Consider the following 19,668-nt stretch of genomic DNA (forward strand, 5'->3'; position numbering starts at 1 on the left):
GAGGAGAGGGGCTTGGGGGTGCTGGTGGAGGAGAAGCTGAGCAGGAGCCAGCAGTGTGCACTTGCAGCCCAGAAAGCCAAGCAGAGCCTGGGCTGCAGCAGCAGCAGTGTGGCCAGCAGGGCCAGGGAGGGGATTCTGCCCCTCTGCTGTGCTCTGCTGAGACCCCACCTGGAGTGCTGCATCCAGCTCTGGAGCCCCTGGGCCAAGAGGGCTGTGGAGATGCTGGAGAGTGTCCAGAGCAGGGCCAGGAGGATGCTGAGAGGCTGCAGCAGCTCTGCTGTGAGCACAGCCTGAAAGAGTTGGGGCTGTGCAGGCTGGAGCAGAGGAGGCTCCCAGGGGACCTTCTTGTGGCCTTCCAGCATCTGCAGGGGGCTCCAAAAAAGCTGGGGAGGGACTTTTGAGGCTGTGGGGGAGTGTCAGGAGTGGGGAGAATGGAGCAAAGGTGGAGGTGGGGAGAGTGAGGCTGGAGGTGAGGAGGAAGTTGTTGAGCAGGAGAGTGGTGAGAGCCTGGCAGGGGTTGCCCAGGGAGGTGGTTGAGGCCCCATGGCTGGAGGTGTTTGAGGCCAGGCTGGCTGAGGCTGTGTGCAGCCTGCTCTAGGGTAGGGTGTCCCTGGGCATGGCAGGGGGTTGGCACTGCCTGATCCTTGTGCTCCCTTCCAACCCTGACTGGTTCTGTGGTTCTATCCAGGCTCAGGCTCTGTAGCTGTCACCCTCTCTCCACCCCCAGGCCATCACTACCCTGTGGATTCCCATGCACTGTGTCCCTCTACTACCTGGGGGGGGGTCTGGGCAGTCTCTGCAAGACTTTGACTGCATTATTTTGTCTTGTTAATCCAAGCACAGCTTCTGTGTCTACCACTCTGAAACTGAAGGCAGAATGAGCTCAGCTCTACTCAGGTATCAGAGGGAGACTGAAAATTGGATTTACAATCACAGAATCGTTGCCTTCGGGGAAGACCTCTGAGGTCATCGAGTGCAGTCCTCAGTCTGGCACCAGCAGGGCCATTAAACCATGTCTGAAGTGTCCCTGTCCACACTTTCCAAGTGCTGGGACTCCACCAGCTCCCCTGGGCAGTCTTTTCCAGTGCCTGACCACTCTTGCAGCAAAGACATTTTTGTCCTAATATCCAATTTGTCTAAATGGTCTTAAAGCTGCCTTAGGGCAGAGCTGAGTTAAGAGCAGGTACAACTAAAGCAGCCAGAACACTGCCAACACTTCTTGAACCTCTTCTTCCCTTGCTACTGCAAATCACAGAATCACCCAGGTTGGCAGAGAGCTCACAGCTCCCCCAGCCCAACCTAGCCCCCAGCCCTGCCCAACCAACCACACCATGGCGCTCAGTGCCCCAGCCAGGCTTGGCTGCAACACCTCCAGCCACAGCCACTCCACCACCTCCCTGGGCAGCCCATTCCAGGGCCAATCACTCTCTCTGACAACAACTTTCTCCTAACATCCAGTCTAGACCTGCCCTGGCACAGCTTCAGCCTCTGTCCCCTTCTTCTGGTGCTGGCTGCCTGGCAGCAGAGCCCAACCCCACCTGGCTACAGCCTCCCTGCAGGCAGCTGCAGGCAGCAATGAGCTCTGCCCTGAGCCTCCTCTGCTGCAGGCTGCACCCCCCCAGCTCCCTCAGCCTCTCCTCACAGGGCTGTGCTCCAGGCCCCTCCCCAGCCTTGCTGCCCTGCTCCAAACACCTTCCAGCACCTCAGCAGCTCTCTGCAATGGAGGAGCCCAGAACTGGACACAGCACTGCAGGGGCAGCCTGAGCAGTGCTGAGCACAGGGGTGGGCACAAGAACCTCCCTTGTCCTGCTGTGCTCCACAGCCTCCCTGGAGGTGTTGAAGGTCAGACTGGGTGGAACCTTGAGCACCCTGGGTGAGTGGGAAGTGGCCTGGCAGGGCAGTCTGGGGGGGATCCCTTCCAACCCAAGCCACTCTTTGAATCTCTGAATCTCTCTCTTGGCACTAGATGGTCCTTGTGGTCCCTTCCAAGCCTAACAGCTGAGCTGTTTTTACCAGCACTTAGAGAAGCAGACCTCACTCTCCAGCTCTGCCATGCAGCCTGCTGAAGCAGCTGTGTGTGCTTGTGTTTTGTCCTCTCCCCCTTGCTGCAGGAGATCGATGGGAAGGCACTGCTCTTGCTGAGGAGTGACATGGTGATGAAATACATGGGACTGAAGCTGGGGCCTGCCCTCAAGCTCTGCTACCACATTGAAAGACTTAAGCAAGGGAAGTACTGACCAGTGGAGGAACCTCAGCAGGAGGTGTGTGTGGCTCTCACACTAAGCTCTCAGGTTGGCAGCCATTGTCTGCAGCTCTTTTGTTGCTATAAATCATCTCTATTTTTTGTGGGGCTCTTTTTTGTTGTTCAAAGTGCTCTCAAAATGTGAAGAAAACAAAAAGGTTTAAAGATTGGGGGTGGGGGAAAGGAATTCTGTGTCAGATTCTTGCTGGCTTGCAAACTGCCTCAGCAGTGGGCAGGGAAGGGATATTTGATCCCAGAGGGAATGCAGGAACCACCTGGAGGTTGGGTGCCAGTGCTCTCTGAACCCTGAGATGTGTGCTCGTGGTACAGGCTGCAGCCCAGGGGCTGCTCTTCAGAGCCAAACCAAGCTGAATCCCAAAGCAGAATAATCAAGCAGCAGCAGGTGCTGGTGGCCTTGGTGGGGCTGGCTGTGAGCTTGTGTTGTGGGGAGAGAAGTGGGGAAGAGATCAGCTCATCTCCCTGGGGGAGCCTGGGTTCTGCCCTCCCATGAGTCAGAGAATCATAGAACCAGGCAGGCTGGCAGAGAGCTCCAAGCTCCCCCAGCCCAACCTAGCACCCAGCCCTGCCCAACCAACCAGACCATGGCACTCAGTGCCCCAGCCAGGCTTGGCTGCAACACCTCCAGCCATGGCCACTCCACCACCTCCCTGGGCAGCCCATTCCAGTGCCAATCACTCTCTCTGACAACAACTTCCTAACAACATCCAGCCTAGACCTGCCCTGGCACAGCTTCAGACTCTGTCCCCTTCTTCTGCTGCTGGCTGCCTGGCAGCAGAGCCCAACCCCACCTGGCTACAGCCTCCCTGCAGGCAGCTGCAGGCAGCAATCAGCTCTGCCCTGAGCCTCCTCTGCTGCAGGCTGCACCCCCCCAGCTCCCTCAGCCTCTCCTCACAGGGCTGTGCTCCAGGCCCCTCCCCAGCCTTGCTGCCCTGCTCCAAACACCTTCCAGCACCTCAGCAGCTCTCTGCAATGGAGGAGCCCAGAGCTGGACACAGCACTCCAGGGGTGGCCTGAGCAGTGCTGAGCACAGGGGTGGGCACAAGAACCTCCCTTGTCCTGCTGCCCACACTGCTCCTGAGCCAGCCCAGGATGCCATTGGCTCTGCTGCCCACCTGGGCACTGCTGCCTCCTCTGCAGCTCCTCTCTCCCAGCACCCCCAGCTCCCTCTCTGCCTGCCTGCTCTCAGCCACTCTGGCCCCAGCCTGCAGTGCTGCTTGGGGTTGTTGTGGCCAAAGTGCAGAACCCTGCCCTTGGCCTTGTTCAGTCTCATCCCATGGCCTCTGCCCTCCCATCCAGCCTGGCTAGATCCCTCTGCAGGGCTCTTCTACCCTCCAGCAGCTGCACAGCTGCTCCTAGCTTGATCTGCCAGCTCACTGCTGCTGGACTCAGTCATCATCAGATTGCCCAGTCATGCTCTGGGATATTGTTCTGGATTTCCAGAAAGGGAGTAGCCATATGGATTTAGGGAGGGTGGAGGTGTGGGGAGGAGAGAAGGGTGGTGGAGGAGAGAGCTTAATAGAAATATAAGCTTGTGTAAAGTGTGATTATCAGGCTGGGATTGTAGAATTCCAGTACTAAAAGCCCACACCCAAAATCCAAGCCAAAGCTTGGAGTCATCAAGGGTCTGCAGGGCTCTCCTCTCTCTGCTCCTCTACCTTGCATGTACCTATCACTGTGAAACATCCTCCTGCTGCCATTCTGCCTTAATGCCTTTCCCTTCAGCTTCACAGGAGCTTTTAATGTCTCCATTAGCAGTCAGCAGCCAAGGAAGCTCCATAGATCACCACACAGGAGCAGCAGGAGCAGTTAAAGTGTAGCCCTGCAGGAAATTAATGGCCCAATATACAAAAATCTCTAATTGCTGCTGGAGGGAGGGAGGAGGAGGAGGAGGAAGTGCTCAGTCTTGGTGTAATTAAGTACCTTGTTCTGTGGCCACTTCTCCCCCATGCCAGTGGGATGTGGGGCTCCTGCCTGGCACACAAGGGGTGGTGGGAGGCAAACAGTTTCTGCTCAGTGTCAGTTGCCCACCAGAATGAAGCATCAGGAGAGGTGCCAGTGTGTGGCTTCTCTTCCCATGGCTCAGCCACGAAGGGGTAGCAGGGCAGAGAGCAGGAGCTGCCCCAGGCCTGGCTGGGCAGATGCTGTGCAGAAGGTCCCTCCTGGCAGTGCAGTTGAAGCAGTGGGGAACGCTGCAGGTGGTGGTGGGGCAGGTGAGCCCAGTCTGTGCTGTACCTCCACTGCCAGTGGAGTGTCTTCAGCACTGGGGGGGACACATGCAGGGTGCCCAGCAGCACTGGGCAGCTTGGTCCTTCTGCAGGCAGCCCCATAAGGCCAGGGGAGGGCCAGCTGTGGGCGAGGCAAAGGAGGCTCCAGGACGTTTGGTGCCTGCTCTTGGTTGCTTTCAGCTTGTGGTGGCCTGGGGGGAAGGTGCAGCTGCAGGGCTGTGGCCTGCTCTGCCTCTACAACTGGTACCAGCTGGCTTGAAGCTGAGCTAGCCACCCCTGGGCACTGGCTGTCATGTGGGGGTGCTGCTGGGGGTTCATAGTGGCATCAGCTGACTGAAACCTCATCTGTGCTTGGGCTTTCTGGGACCTGTGGTCTAAATTCAGTTCCACCAGCCCCGAGTAGGCTGGGAGGTAGCCTGAGTGCTGAAGTAAACCTGGGAGCACCAGAGCTGAGCAAGGAGGAGGGGAAAGCTCCTGAGCTGCAGCCAGCATCGCTGCGGGCAGTGCCCACCCTGTTGCAGGTGCGGTGAGGCTGGCAGCAGGGCTCTGCAGAGGCAGGGTGCCCCTCCCCACCACTGCTGCGGGGGCTGTAGGGGCAGATCCTTGCACAAGGGTGGCAGGAAGCAGGGTGGGCACTGCAGCAGCTGTGGGCCAGCAGTGTGGGAAGCACAAGCTGTGGTTTCCTTGAAATTAACCAAACTAACCCCAGAAGCTTCTCCTGAAGGCTCCTGGCAGCCACAGAATGCAAGGGACAGCAGCTCCTGGGGGGAGCTCCTCCCTTGGCTATCATCTGGGCTAGCCCTGGGGAAGATGGCATTCTTCAGGAGGTTGTTTTGACACTCTGGAATGGCTCACCTGAAACTAGGCTGCATGGGTGGGCAGAGGCCATGGGATGAGACTGAACAAGGCCAAGGGCAGGGTTCTGCACTTTGGCCACAACAACCCCAAGCAGCACTGCAGGCTGGGGCCAGAGTGGCTGAGAGCAGGCAGGCAGAGAGGGAGCTGGGGGTGGTGGGAGAGAGGAGCTGCAGAGGAGGCAGTAGTGTGCCCAGGTGGGCAGCAGAGCCAATGGCATCCTGGGCTGGCTCAGGAGCAGTGTGGGCAGCAGGGCAAGGGAGGTTCTTGTGCCCACCCCTGTGCTCAGCACTGCTCAGGCCACCCCTGGAGTGCTGTGTCCAGCTCTGGGCTCCTCCATTGCAGAGAGCTGCTGAGGTGCTGGAAGGTGTTTGGAGCAGGGCAGCAAGGCTGGGGAGGGGCCTGGAGCACAGCCCTGTGAGGAGAGGCTGAGGGAGCTGGGGGGGTGCAGCCTGCAGCAGAGGAGGCTGAGGGCAGAGCTCATTGCTGCCTGCAGCTGCCTGCAGGGAGGCTGTAGCCAGGTGGGGTTGGGCTCTGCTGCCAGGCAGCCAGCAGCAGCAGAAGAAGGGGACAGAGGCTCAAGTTGTGCCAGGGCAGGTCTAGGCTGGATGTTGTTAGGAAGTTGTTGTCAGAGAGAGTGATTGGCACTGGAATGGGCTGCCCAGGGAGGTGGTGGAGTGGCTGTGGCTGGAGGTGTTGCAGCCAAGCCTGGCTGGGGCACTTAGTGCCATGGTCTGGTTGGTTGGGCAGGGCTGGGTGCTAGGTTGGGCTGGGGGAGCTTGGAGCTCTCTGCCTGCCTGCCTGGTTCTACGATTGTATGATTCTAAGAGTGGGGCAGTGACAACTGGGCTGAGCCTGCCGAGGGATGGCAAACCCTGAGCCTCTGTGCTGCAGGAAGCAGATGACACATTTCAGCAGCTCTGCTTCTTGGAAGGAGCAAAACCAAGCAGCAGAGGACTTGCAGTTAAAGCAGGAGCTCTTGTTAAGAAGGGAGGCAGAAGAAGTAAAGCTGGGTGAAGCTGTCACCACTTCACACTCCTCCAAACAGTGTCACTGCTGCCAGGCTGGGGGGAATAGAAGAGGCTTTAAAAGCAAGACTCTGACTGCATCTGGCACTGTGCTTCTGTACAAGGCCTCTCTTAGCTACCTGAGCAAAAGGTCCTTCAGCCCAAGAAATGCCTTTGCTGACCTCCTCATGCAGCTGCATTGTCTGAAGAGCAAAGTGGTGTCTGTTGGCACCAAACGTTTCAGCAGATTTTGGCATGATAGCAGTGCCCAGGATGGGATCAGGCTGCTGACCCTACAGCTGCTCCCTTAGAGTGGGCTGGGTTGGAAGGGAGCTCCAGAGGGCATCCAGTCCAAGCCCTGCACTCAGCAGGGACATCCTTCCCCAGAGCAGGCTGCTCACAGCCTTGCCCAGCCTCACCTCCAACAGCTCCAGCCATGGGCACTCAGCTCCCTCCCTGGGCAACCTGTTGCAGTGTGGCAGCAGCCTCCTGCTGCACAACTTGTTCCTCACAGCCAAGCTCAGGCTGCTCTGCTCTCAGCTCAAACCATTGCCCTCCTCCTGTCCCTGCAGGCCTTTGCCAGCAGTCCCTCTGCAGCCTGCTTGCAGCCCCTGCAGGTCTTAGCAGGCAGCTCTGAGCTCTGCCTGGAGCCTTCTCCTCTGCAGGCTGCACACTCCAGCTCCCTCAGTCTGTCCTCAAGGCAGAGCTGCTCCAGCTCTTGGATCATCTTGGTGGCCTCCTCTGGCCTCCCTCCATCAGGTCCACATCCTTCCTGTGTTAATCTCTCCAGAGCTGGATGCAGCACTGCAGGAGAGGTCTTACTAGAGCAAGGTGGCAGAATCTCCTCTCTCATCCTGCTGGCCATGAACAACTGCAGTAACTTCCCAAAGCTGTCCAGGAGGAGAGTTGAAAGTGTCTTGGCTCCAGCTAGGAGAAGGAAAGTAGAGTTGGCATGCAGTGGGCACCCAGCTGCTGGGTTGACAATGGCTTTATTTCTGTAGCCAGCAGTGGTGTGGTGATGGGAACACATCATTTGGCATAGGAAGAAGAAAGGAGCTTCTCCAGGTGCCAGGGACAGACAGAAAGCAGGCAGCACCCACCACAAATTGCTCTGCTACTCCCAGGTCTGTCCTGCCCATGGGGTGGGTTTTACAGGTCAGCTGAGAAGCCACCAGCCAGAAGTGCCCCTCCAGCTCCTTTCTGTGCATGTCTGCAAAGCTGTCACCTGCCAGAGCTTTGATTTCCCTGGGACCTCCTCACTGCTCCGTTGGTGTGGGCTGAAGGATGATGTTACACAGGCTCTGCTGCTGCGTCTGCAGTGGTTTCAGCCATCACAGACACCACCAGCAGCTCGGTCCTGTATCAGGATGGGCAACCAATGAGTCTTGTCCTTCTCCTCCCATCCTCCAAGGGACTTCTGCTGGTCGAGAGGTGCTCCTGCCCAGGGCATGGAGGCTGCTTTAGATGATCTCTAAGGTTTCAGCCATCACAGACACCACCAGCAGCTCAGTCCTGTATCAGGATGGGCAACCAATGAGTCTTGTCCTTCTCCTCCCATCCACCAAGGGACTTCTGCTGGTCGAGTGGTGCCCCTACCCAGGGCAGGGAGGCTGCTTTAGATGATCGAGCTCTAAGGTTCTTCCAGCCTGAGTGGAGGCTTTTCTCCCTGAGGCTCCTGCCACCATCACTGCACATTTTAAAGCAGCTTGCTGCGGGCTGTGCCTGGATGCAGCTGGCCTCAGGTGCAGGCCAGGCTGTGCTGCTTCGCTCACCCTCGCTGCCGCCGAAGCTGCTTCGGGCACATCCTTGAGCAGCTCTCGGCTCCTGCCCTGGAGCCATCTGAGCTTTCTGAGCCCTGCTGCTTCTTGTCTTACCGTTTCGGGCTGCCCAGGAGGAGTCAGTTGTCAGCTTTTACAGACTTCAGAGAGGGCTTCTCCCCTCCCCCCTCCCCCAGAATAAAACCCCTGCAATGAGCACATACAAACATTTATTTCTGAAACTTCCATTCTGACCATTACGAAGAATTACATCATCAAAGCACTTCATGGCAGTGAAAATAGCTCTGAACCCCTTCTTCTGACTCGTCCCCTTGCTCCCCCTCCCCCCCCCCCCCCATTAAAGCTGCAAAAAATGTGCAATCTGCTTGAAAAATAGGTTTGCTTTTTTTTTTTTTTTCTTTCTTTTTTTAATTCAGTTTCCCACGGGGGAGGGAGAGGGGAAAAAAAAAAAACACCACCAAAAGAAAACCAAAAACGCAACAAAAGAAAACAAAAAGAACCCCAAACCCAAACGACAACAAAAGGTCAAATTGTGATAAGGAAACGAAACAAACAGGGAAGAAGAAGAAAAAAAAATGAAACAAAAAAAAAAAAAAAAAAAACCAAACCCAACCCAAACAACCAACTTAGGACTCCACTTCCCAGCCTCTCCCCCTTTTTTCCCCCCCCTCTCCCTCCCCTCCCCCAAATAACTTACAAAGATAAAAGTTTTGAGTTTCAAACCCAAGTGCATTTTTTTTTCCTTTTCTTTTTTTTTTTTTTTATTAATTTTTTGGGGTCCTTTTTTTTTTTTGTTTGTTTGTTTCGTTTCTTCCTTCTGATCATAACCTTAACCCTCTGCAAAGCCATAATTTATTCACTTCCTGGGGAAGAAGGCAGCGAGCCGCTGCTTCTTGATGGGCAGGATGTGGATCTCCGGGGAGTTCATTTTCTTTAGCTTCACGCTGCGGTTTTTAACCGGTTTCCTGAGGGCTTCGGCGCTGTCGCGGGGCTCGGGAGGGCTCTTCACGTCGTAGCACTGCAGCACCGAGTCCTGGGGCAGGTCCCTTTTGAAGGAAAAGTTTTTGGTGGACACCCCCGACAGGCCCTTGATCTTGCCGCAGAAGATGGTGGGCACGGCGTCCTTCACCGAGACGATGACTTTGGCTGTCTGCGAGGTGCTGACGATCTCGATGTTGTTCCCGGCCTTGGGCTCGCAGCCGGCCCTGCCCGCCTGCTCCACCAGCCACTTCTGCGGCTGCCGCAGCAGCTCGCCCGGCACCCTGCCCTCCGCCTTGCCCAGCGCCTCCTGCGACTTGCAAGGGGCAAAGGGGGCGGCCGGCAGCGAGAGCTTGTCCGGCGCTGGGTGGGCAGCGACCTCGGTAGCAGAAGCGGCGGGGCCGGCGCCGGCCGCCTCCCCGTGGGGTCCTCCCGGCTTGCGGCAGGAGGTGAGGGACAGGTCCAGAGCGCCGCCGTCGTCGAGGGGCAGCGGCGGCGGGGCCGGGGCCGGCTCGGCGTTGCGGGGCGCGGGCGGCGCTTTCATGGAGAGGTCGAGCGCTTCGTTCTCGCCGCCCATCTTGATGACGGTGTGGCGGCTCAGCTGCGGCAGCTCCCGCGGCACCGGCAGGTCGAAGGGCTTCGTCTCCTCCTTCTCCAGCGGCGTCTGGGTGCCCTTGCAGGAGTGCGGGGTGAAGAGCGGCGGCGGCGGCGGCTGCGACGGCGGCTGCTGCTGCTGCTTGGGCGGGTCGGGGGCCACCTTGGTGTCCGCGCCGTGAGGCACGGGGATGGGTACGGGGATGGGGATGGGTACGGGGACGGGCAGGGGCACGATGACAGGGTAGGGCACCAGCAGCGTGGCGGGGGGCACCAGCGGCGAGAGGGGCGAGCTGAAGGCCTGGGGCGGCAGGCCGGCGTAGTCGGGGGGAGGCTGGCAAGGGGCAGAGCCCAGGGTGCCCTGCGAGGGGAACAGGTCCTGCAGGACGGCGGCGAAGCCCGGGGTCTGAAAGACGGGGGGCAGGACCGGCTCCTGCGCCTGGCCGGAGGGCTTGGGGTCCAGGAGCTGGGGCTGCCCGACGGGAGCGGTGGCGCCGGGGAAGAGGCCGGCGTGCAGGGGGCTGGCGGGGCAGGCGGCGCCCGGCGGCAGCACCAGCGGCGAGTTGAGGTGCTGGAAGACGTGCTGCTCCAGGAGCACCGGCAGCGGCACCGGGCCCTGCGTGGTCATCACGTAGGGGGTGGAGGCGGCGGCGGCGGCTGGCATCTGCGGGGCGGCGCTGCCGGCCACCTGCAGGTGGATGGGCAGGACGACCGGGCTGTCCCCCAGACAGATGGGCTGCAGCACCGTGGCGGCGACCTTTAGGGCCACCCCGCTCTGCGACTCGGCCGGCGGCGTCAGGATGGAGGGCGCGGGGACCGTGACCAGCGGCGACAGAGCCTTCTTCATCAGGTCGGCCGAGTTGATGTTCCAGGCCTCCGCCGTTATCAGCTGCGCCACGCCGTTCTCCAGCTTGTTGTTGGCCATGGCCGAGGGCGAGCTGGTGACGTCCATGGGGATGCTGGGGGTGTCCTTGTAGAGCTCCTCCATCTCGCAGGGCTTCTCGGGCTCCGCCAGCGCTGCTGCCTCTTACATCGCCGTCAGCGGGACCCGCGGCGGCTCCGGGCTGCCAGCAGCATCGGCACCGGCATTATTTGGCCTGCGAGCCAAGAAAGAGGTTTTAGGCACCACATCAATCACCTCCTTACAATAACATTTGCCATTGCTTTTGAAGACCACCACCCCTCCCACCCACCCCCACCCCTGCAGCACCCCAAAAGCTGTTAAACGTTTGCAGGCATCAGCCCAATGGCTCCGCGGCGCAGTGCCGGGGATGCAGAGAGATGCTGGCTACGACACGCAGCTGTGCCAAGAGTTTGGAGGGACTTCTATTTAGCAGTAAACACAGATAATTTAAAAGGCCTCAAAGACTCTGTGCAGCCAATAAAAACCGCCACCCCCACCCCCCGAGTGCGGAGCCTGGGAGAAGGACTTCAGGCCCATCCATTTCACGTTTCTAAACAAAGCTTCAGCTCGCAGCGGCGCGCAGCAGCGCCCAGCGACTGTGTGCTGGCTTCACTCAACAGAAGCCCCGAAACAAACACGGCTAAAAATATCACAGCTAAGACATGTTCTGCCCTGGGCAAATGGTTCCCGATGCTGTCTCCGCAGCGCTCGTCCCTCTCGCATCCCGCAGGGACCGACCGAAGCCAAGCGCCGGGGACGGCGCCTCCCCAACGGCTGCGCGCAGGCGGCGGCAGCTGAGCTAACCCAAACCCAAACCTCTTGCCTGGTTCAGTGGCAGGGGCAGTCGCTGGGAACCGGCCACTGGGTTCCTTAAAGGCACGAAGAATGGCAACACGGAGGACAAAAACAAAGCCACTTCCAGTTTGTTTTGCCAGCCCAACCAAGCAGGCGGCAATTGGAAAGGCACGGAGATGGCTGCCACTAATGACCACTCTGCAGCCTGCTTCCCAGACACATCCACTCCCTCCTCCTGCTAGGAAGAGCAGCACAGGAGTAGTGCTGTGCACGCATTCACCTGCAAGGATAAAGCATCTCTGCTGCCAGCAGACTTGGGCTGGGGGCTGCCCACTCCGCCTGGCACCGCCCGTGCCACTCCAAGTGTGCCGCCCATCCTGCCATGGCAATCATCACCATGGAAACCCCTCCAGCTGCAACGCTGTTACCAGGGGAAAGCACCAGCACACCCCAACTCCACACTCTTCACCTGGCACCACCCTCCAGCCCTGGGCCCTGCGAGCAAAACCTGTTGCATTGCCTCTGGCCACTGCCAGCCCAGTGGGGGTGAGTCACTTTCTCACGCCTGAGAGCCCTTAACACAGCAGGGACATGGAGCAGGACCAGAGGAGGCCACCAGGATGATCCAAGGGTTGGAGCAGCTCTGCTGTGAGCACAGGCTGAGGCAGCTGGGGGGGTGCAGCCTGCAGAGGAGAAGGCTCCAGGCAGAGCTCAGAGCAGCCTGCCAGGAGCTGCAGGGGCTGCAAGCAGGCTGCAGAGGGACTGCTGGCAAAGGCCTGCAGGGACAGGAGGAGGGCAATGGTTTGAGCTGAGAGCAGAGCAGCCTGAGCTTGGCTGTGAGGAACAAGTTGTGCAGCAGGAGAGTTGCAACAGGTTGCCCAGGAAGGTGGTTGAGGCCCTTGAGATATTCAAGGTCAGGTTCAACAGGGCACTGAGCAACCTGCAGGGACAGGATGAGGGCAGTGGTTTGAGCTGAGAGCAGAGCAGCCTGAGCTTGGCTGTGAGGAACAAGTTGTGCAGCAAGAGAGTTGCAACAGGTTGCTAAGGGAGGTGGTTGAGGCCCTTGAGATATTCTGCAGGGCTCTGAGCAACCTGCTGTACTGGAGGATGTCCCTGCTGAATGCAGGGGGAGTTGGACTGGATGAGCTCTGGAGGTCCCTTCTAACCCAGACCTGCAGGGACAGTGGTGTTGGGGTGCCAGGGAGGGCAGCACCACTGCACAATGTGATGGGTGAGGAGCCCCCAGCCTGGGGACACGTCTGTGCCTGGCAGCAGGCAAACAGCTCTGCTGCCTTTGGCCCTCACAGGAATGATTTGCTCACCTTGGTGTTTGTGGGCCTGGCAAGGCTGCAAAAAGGGGGGCAGAGGAAAGGGAGAGAGAAAGAAAAACACAACCCAACACCACCACAAACAAAGGCTAACAAATGGCTAAGGCAAGGAGGCAGAAAATCTCCCAAGTGTCTCCTGAGAGCTGTAAATCCTTGGATCTGGCAGCGAGATGCTGGGGCAAGCACAAGACCAGAGAGATGCCAGCAGTGAGCAGTGCAGGCTGGTGGGGTATAAGGCTGAACATTCAGCAGCAGCAGTGGAGTTCTTCAAGAGGACTTCTATTTCCCCAAGTAAACAGATGAGTCATTGCTGCTCCTCTCCTGCTGCTGCCTTAAGGAGGGCAGCTCGGGGGTTTGCTCATCACCTCCTGAAACATCGGCGCAGAAAACACTCACAGGGCTGAGGGGGTTTGGTTGGTTTGTTTCAGACTCAGCTGCCACCAGGATGCTGAGAGGCTGCAGCAGCTCTGCTGTGAGCACAGCCTGAAAGAGTTGGGGCTGTGCAGGCTGGAGCAGAGGAGGCTCCCAGGGGACCTTCTTGTGGCCTTCCAGCATCTGCAGGGGGCTCCAAAAAAGCTGGGGAGGGACTTTTGAGGCTGTGAGGGAGTGTCAGGAGTGGGGGGAATGGAGCAAAGCTGGAGGTGGGGAGATTCAGCCTCGATGTGAGGAAGAAGTTGTTCAGCATGAGGGTGGTGAGAGCCTGGCAGGGGCTGCCCAGGGAGGTGGTAGAAGCCTCAGCCCTGGAGGTGTTTGAGGCCAGGCTGGCTGAGGCTGTGTGCAGCCTGCTCTAGTGTGAGGTGTCCCTGGGCATGGCAGGGGGGTTGGAACTGTCTGAGCTTTGAGGTCCCTTCCAACCTCAACCATTCTATGATTCCATGCAGGAAGTGGCAAGGATTTGAATTCTAAAAGAAATTAAGACAAACCCAACAAAACTAAGCCAGGCTTAAAAAAAAAGAAAGCCCAATGAAATAATAGCAACTCTGTCTAAAAATAAAGACAATGAGGAGAGTGCTCTGCAGATTCAGGCTGGGGTGGGGGGAAGCAGACACTGTTTCTGGTAAGGAATCAGAAAAAGCCTTTTTTCCCCTATAACTGCTTTTATAGACTCCCTCCTTCTCTCTCTTAAAGTGACCATTTGCAAGCCTTGGTGGCCCCTGCACCCCAGAGCAGCACCTCTGCCCCTCCAGCTGCTGCAGCACAGCCAAGTGTTTCCCACTGCCTCTTCCTGGTGATGTCTCTGCCTGCTTGAGAAGCCTGATGAGCTGCTGGGGTTTGCCTGGAGAAGGAAGGGTCTGGGGGGGGAAATGAGCCTCAGGCAAATCCATTTAATGCTGGGAAATAGAAGAATTGAGAGGGGAAGCACAGAATCAGCCAGGCTGGAGGAGAGCTCCAAGCTCAAACAGCCCAACCTAGCCCCCAGCCCTGCCCAACCAACCAGACCATGGCACTCAGTGCCCCAGCCAGGCTTGGCTGCAACACCTCCAGGCACAGCCACTCCACCACCTCCCTGGGCAGCCCATTCCAATGCCAATCACTCTCTCTGACAACAACTTCCTAACAACATCCAGCCTGAACCTGCCCTGGCACAGCTTGAGGCTGTGTCCTCTTCTTCTGCTGCTGGCTGCCTGGCAGCAGAGCCCAACCCTACCTGGCTACAGCCTCCCTGCAGGCAGCTGCAGGCAGCAATCAGCTCTGCCCTGAGCCTCCTCTGCTGCAGGCTGCACCCCCCCAGCTCCCTCAGCCTCTCCTCACAGGGCTGTGCTCCAGGCCCTTCTCTCAACACCTTCCAGCCTCTCACAGCAGAGCTGCTCCAGCCTCTGATCATCTTTGTGGCCTCTTCTGGACCCTCTCCACCAGGTCCATGTTGTTGCTGTGCTGAGGGCTCCAGAGCTGTCCCCAGCCCTGCATGTGAGGTGTCCCCAGAGCAGAGCAGAGGGGCAGGATCCTCTCTCTCCATCTCTGCCCACACTGCTGTAGATGCAGCCCAGGCTGCCCTTGGCCTTCTGGGCTGGCAGTGCTGAGGTTTCTCCTGTACACACACAGCACATCCCAGTTCCTGGGGTCTCTAAACTGTCACAGTTGGAGAAGTCTTGCAGCAAGTTGCCAGAACCAAACCCTTCTCCAGCAGGGCTTTGTTTGCTCTCCTTGTCCTAGTACTGAAATGCCTGAAGAGCAGCAGCTGGTGCAGCCTGAACTCCCCCATCCAAGGTGGAGGCAGTGCAGAGAGTTCTGATGTATGAAAGCTGAGATGGGAAGGACAAATCTCAATCTGCCACTGCTGAGTTTTGTGTCACCTGGCTGGAGCACAGCCCTTCCACCCAGCAGCTTCTCCCTACTCACCTGCAGCTTTCCTGCCCCAACCTTCTCTCCTCAACAGGCAACACAAGTTACTGTTTGCTGGCTGCAGAAGTCTCTCTTCAAGCCAGCCTTGGCTTGGGGCTGCTGGCAGCAGCACACAACTGACTTCTCCTGGAGCAGGATGCAGTCCTTTGGGATGGGGCTGGCAGCAGCTGCAGCATTGTGATGGGAGGGGGCATGGCAGGGACACAGCACCCATCACCCTCCTGTCCTGAGCATCTTGGGTTGGGAGGTACCTCCTGCATGCTGCTGGGGGAGCATCCTCTGACCAGCAGCTTCCTAAAAGGAGACCCTGAAGTTCTTGAGAGTGAGGCTGGTGAGAGACTGGCACAGGTTGAGGGTGGTGAGACACTGGCACAGGTTTCCCAGGCAGGTTGTGGAGCACAGAATCACCCAATGTGATCTTTGATCACATTGGGTGATTCTGTGCTCCACAACCTCCCTGGAGCTGTTCAAGGCCAGGTTGGATGAGGCCTTGAGCAACCTGTTCTAGTGGGAGGTTCCTTCATGTACCTCTGCTTGCTCAGAACCCACCAAAGCACAGCTGGGCTGAGGTTGAAAGCAGCCTCTGAGGTCATCTGGTCTGATGCTCCTGATCAAGCCACTTGAGGAGCTCTGGCCAGGGTTTGGCTTTGCTGGCTGCACTGATGGCAGCAAGAGAAGAGCTCAGCTTTTAGTGCCAGCTGCTCTTTGAGGTAGATTTTTCTGCCTGGATCTGCTCCAACACCTGCTCCAAACAGAAAATATTTACCTTGCTGGCACTTCCTCCCAGTTGCTCCTGGGAACACTTCCCAAAGGAGGAGACAAAAGAAATGGAAAATCTCCAGCTCCATCCTTTAACTTAGTCACAAAACAAGGCAGAGTTTTAGCCTTCCTCCCTTCTTCTCCACCATCTCCCTCCTTCCCTCTCCACCTCCTTTCCCCCCCATCTCCCTCTTTTCATCTCCCTCCTTCCCTCTCCACCTCCTTTCCCCTCCATCTCCCTCTTTTCATCTTCATCCTTTCCTCTCCATCTCCTTTCTTTCCCTTCATCTCCCTCTTTTGATCTTCCTCTTCTCATCTCACTCATTTTCCCCTCCAGCTCCTTTCTTTTCTGCCATCTTCTTTTCATCTCCATCCTTTCCTCTCCACCTCCTTTCTTTCCCCTCATCTCCCTCTTTTGATCTTCCTCTTTTCATCTCCCTCATTTTCCCCTCCAGCTCCTTTCTTTTCTGCCATTTTCTTCTTTTCATCTCCATCCTTTCCTCTCCAGCTCCTTTCTTTTCACCCCATCTCCCTCTTTTCATCTCCATCCTTTTCCTCTCTGCCTCCTTTTCCCCATCTTCCTCTTTTCATCTCCATCCTTTCCTCTCCAGCTCCTTTCTTTCCCCTCATCTTCCTCTTTTGATCTTCCTCTTTTCAGCTCCCTCATTTCCCCCTCCAGCTCCTTTCTTTTCCCCCATCTGCCTCTTTTCATCTCCATCCTTTTCTCTCCACCTCCTTTCTTTTCTCCTATCTCACTCTTTTCATCTCCATCCTTTCCATCTCCTTTCTTCCCCCCATCTTCCTCTTTTCACCCCTCTCCTTTCCTCTCCACCTCCTTTTCCCCCATCTTCCTCATTTCCTCTCCATCCTTTTCTCTCCATCTCCTTTCTTTCCCCCTTCTTCCTCTTTTCATCTCCCTCCTTTCCTCCCTTTCTTCTTTTGTTTCCATCTTCCTCTTTCCATCTCCTTCCTTTCCATCTCCTTTCTTTCCCCCTATCTCCCTCTTTTCATCTCCATCCTTTCCTCTGCCACCTCTTTCCCCCCATCTTCCTCTTTTCACTTCCCTCCTTTTCCTCTCCATTTCCCTCCTTCCAGCACCACCTCCCCTTTCCCACCCTACCTGCCCCTCCCCCCCCAAACCCAGAGCACCTGGGCTCTGCTGGAGGCTCCTCCCAGCCCAGGTGTGACCACTTTGCCCTCCCTGCCCACTCCCCTTTATAACAGGCCCCAGGAAGGCAGCAGCCCCAAGCTTGCCCAGCTGGGCAGAGGGATCCTCCTCCTGGCATCACAGGTGAGTGCCCCTGGTGCACACTGGGTGACTGGTGGAGGGGATTCAAAGGCCGGGGGGCCTGGTGGCCCCCCGGTTTGGCAGGGTAGAGCATTGATGGTCACTGTCACATCCCCCACGGGTGCTGGCTGAGCCTCCTCACTCAGGCTGAGCTCCTCCCTGTTCAGCTGCTGCTTTCTGCCCACTTCTGACCCTGTGGAAACGACAGGAATGGATCTGGGGAACATTCTGGGAGGCCTTGAGAGCCTGGAGGGGAGGTCTGAGAGTCCCTAAGCAGGGAAATGGGATGAAGCTCACATCTCCCTCAGGATCCTCAGGGGGTGACAAGAACCTGGCATGACGCTGTCCTGTGTGCCAGGAGGGGTTGTTGATGTGAGGCAGAACAATAGCAACAGAATTCAGGACCTGCAGTTTACAGCAGGGTGGGGAAGGGCTTCTCCACTCCTCTGCTGCCCAAGCAGCACCCTGGCACTGCTGGCAGCTTTCTGGCTGCCAGTGCTTGCCCCACAAGAGAGGAGGAGCTGAGGAGGCAGCTGTCAGTCCCCAGCCCTTTGTCCTGTCTCTAAATCTTCCTATTTGGGATGTAATATGTGCCACTGAGAGGCAGCAGAGCTGCAGCTGGCAGGAGGGGTTTGCCCTCCTAAAATCATGGGATAGACTCATAGAACCAAGCAGGCTGGCAGAGAGCTCCAAGCTCCCCCAGCCCAACCTAGCACCCAGCCCTGCCCAACCAACCAGACCATGGCACTCAGTGCCCCAGCCAGGCTTGGCTGCAACACCTCCAGCCACAGCCACTCCACCACCTCCCTGGGCAGCCCATTCCAGTGCCAATCACTCTCTCTGACAACAACTTCCTAACAACATCCAGCCTAGACCTGCCCTGGCACAGCTTGAGCCTCTGTCCCCTCCTTCTGCTGCTGGCTGCCTGGCAGCAGAGCCCAACCCCACCTGGCTACAGCCTCCCTGCAGGCAGCTGCAGGCAGCAATGAGCTCTGCCCTGAGCCTCCTCTGCTGCAGGCTGCACCTCCCCAGCTCCCTCAGCCTCTCCTCACAGGGCTGTGCTCCAGGCCCCTCCCCAGCCTTGTTAAATGAACCCAGGAGAACTCTCTGAGCCTGTGCTGAGTGGAGAGGGTCAGGCCCAAGCAGGGAGCTGAGTGAGCAGAGAACAGACCTCTGCCAGGCAGCTGATGAGGCTCTGAAGTCCTTTCCCTGATGTCCAGCTTGGAAGAAGCCTTTGTGAGAGCTGCGATGGCTTTGAGGAGTGTTTAAGCAAGCACTTGGCTGGGGAAGGAAGGAGCAAACATTGTTATCAGGCTGCCACAGAGTGCTTTCTGTTGGAGGTTTTGGGGGAAGCAGGGCTGGCAGCTCCACCTAATTGGCATTCTCTGCCTCTGCTTCTCGTTGCTGTATCGATTGCTGGGGAGCAAAATGCATGGGCTTGGAAATGTGCTGTGGAGCAGCAGCTCCCTTGTTTGTTTTGCTTAGCTCTCTGCTCTCCAAAACAGATCATTTTTCTTTGCTCTGCTGGCAAATAGAATGTTTTGATTGAAAAAGATACCAAATAATCACTTAAATGGGATCTTTAATGACAAGGGAGGGGGCTGGGGGTGGGAATGGTTTGAACTAATTATTTTTTCCCATAGGAAAATTCTGCACTTTGCTTCTGCAGCCTAAGAAGTGCTCCAGTGCTAGCAGGAGGCAGCAATGGGCTCTGCTCTGAGCCTCCTCTGCTGCAGGCTGCACCCCCCCAGCTCCCTCAGCCTCTCCTCACAGGGCTGTGCTCCAGGCCCCTCCCCAGCCTTGCTGCCCTGCTCCAAACACCTTCCAGCACCTCAGCAGCTCTCTGCAATGCAGGAGCCCAGAGCTGGACACAGCACTCCAGGGGTGGCCTGAGCAGTGCTGAGCACAGGGGTGGGCACAAGAACCTCCCTTGTCCTGCTGCCCACACTGCTCCTGAGCCAGCCCAGGATGCCATTGGCTCTGCTGCCCACCTGGGCACTGCTGCCTCCTCTGCAGCTCCTCTCTCCCACCACCCCCAGCTCCCTCTCTGCCTGCCTGCTCTCAGCCACTCTGGCCCCAGCCTGCAGTGCTGCTTGGGGTTGTTGTGGCCAAAGTGCAGAACCCTGCCCTTGGCCTTGTTCAGTCTCATCCCATGGCCTCTGCCCACCCATGCAGCCTGGCCAGGTCCCTTTGCAGGGCTCTGCTACCCTCCAACAGCTCCACACTGCTCCTAGCTTGGTGTCATCTGCAAACTCACTGCTGCTGGACTCAATGCCCTGCTGCAGATGATCAATAAAGACTCTGAACAGGACTGTGCCCAGCACTGATCCCTGGGGCACAGCACTGGTGCCAGCTGCCAGCTGGATGTGGCACCATTCACCACCACTCTCTGGGCCTGGCCTTCCAGCCAGTTCTTGACCCGTACCATAGTGAATCTGTCCAAGCCATGAGCTGCAGCTGTGCCAGGAGCTGCTTGTGGCAGAGTGTGCCACACACTGCAGCTTGGGAGAGGAGGAAAACAAAGAGGAAGTCGTTTTTTATCTGCAGAGTC

At 57.6% G+C, this 19,668-nt stretch overlaps 2 protein-coding genes across 7 annotated transcripts in view; one reads left to right on the plus strand and one right to left on the minus strand.

Moving 5' to 3' along the window:
* SCML2 (Scm polycomb group protein like 2) overlaps positions 1–2,344 on the plus strand; it is a 48,614-nt gene extending 46,270 nt beyond the window's left edge. For all 6 annotated transcript variants that reach the window (XM_064152074.1, XM_064152070.1, XM_064152075.1 and 3 more), the window contains one exon: positions 2,112–2,344. In XM_064152074.1, coding sequence (XP_064008144.1) covers positions 2,112–2,237 — 126 coding nt within the window. In that variant the 3' untranslated portion in view covers positions 2,238–2,344. The remainder of the gene's footprint in view (positions 1–2,111) is intronic.
* Positions 2,345–8,320: 5,976 nt separating this feature from the next.
* The window catches only part of RAI2 (retinoic acid induced 2), a 42,408-nt gene continuing 31,060 nt past the window's right edge, over positions 8,321–19,668 (minus strand). The window contains exon 2 of the mRNA XM_064152076.1: positions 8,321–10,797. Within this exon, the coding sequence (XP_064008146.1) occupies positions 8,985–10,688 (1,704 nt within the window). The 5' untranslated portion in view covers positions 10,689–10,797 and the 3' untranslated portion in view covers positions 8,321–8,984. The remainder of the gene's footprint in view (positions 10,798–19,668) is intronic.

This window comes from Pogoniulus pusillus, chromosome 12 (assembly GCF_015220805.1).
Source record: "Pogoniulus pusillus isolate bPogPus1 chromosome 12, bPogPus1.pri, whole genome shotgun sequence".
Lineage (NCBI taxonomy): Eukaryota > Metazoa > Chordata > Aves > Piciformes > Lybiidae > Pogoniulus > Pogoniulus pusillus.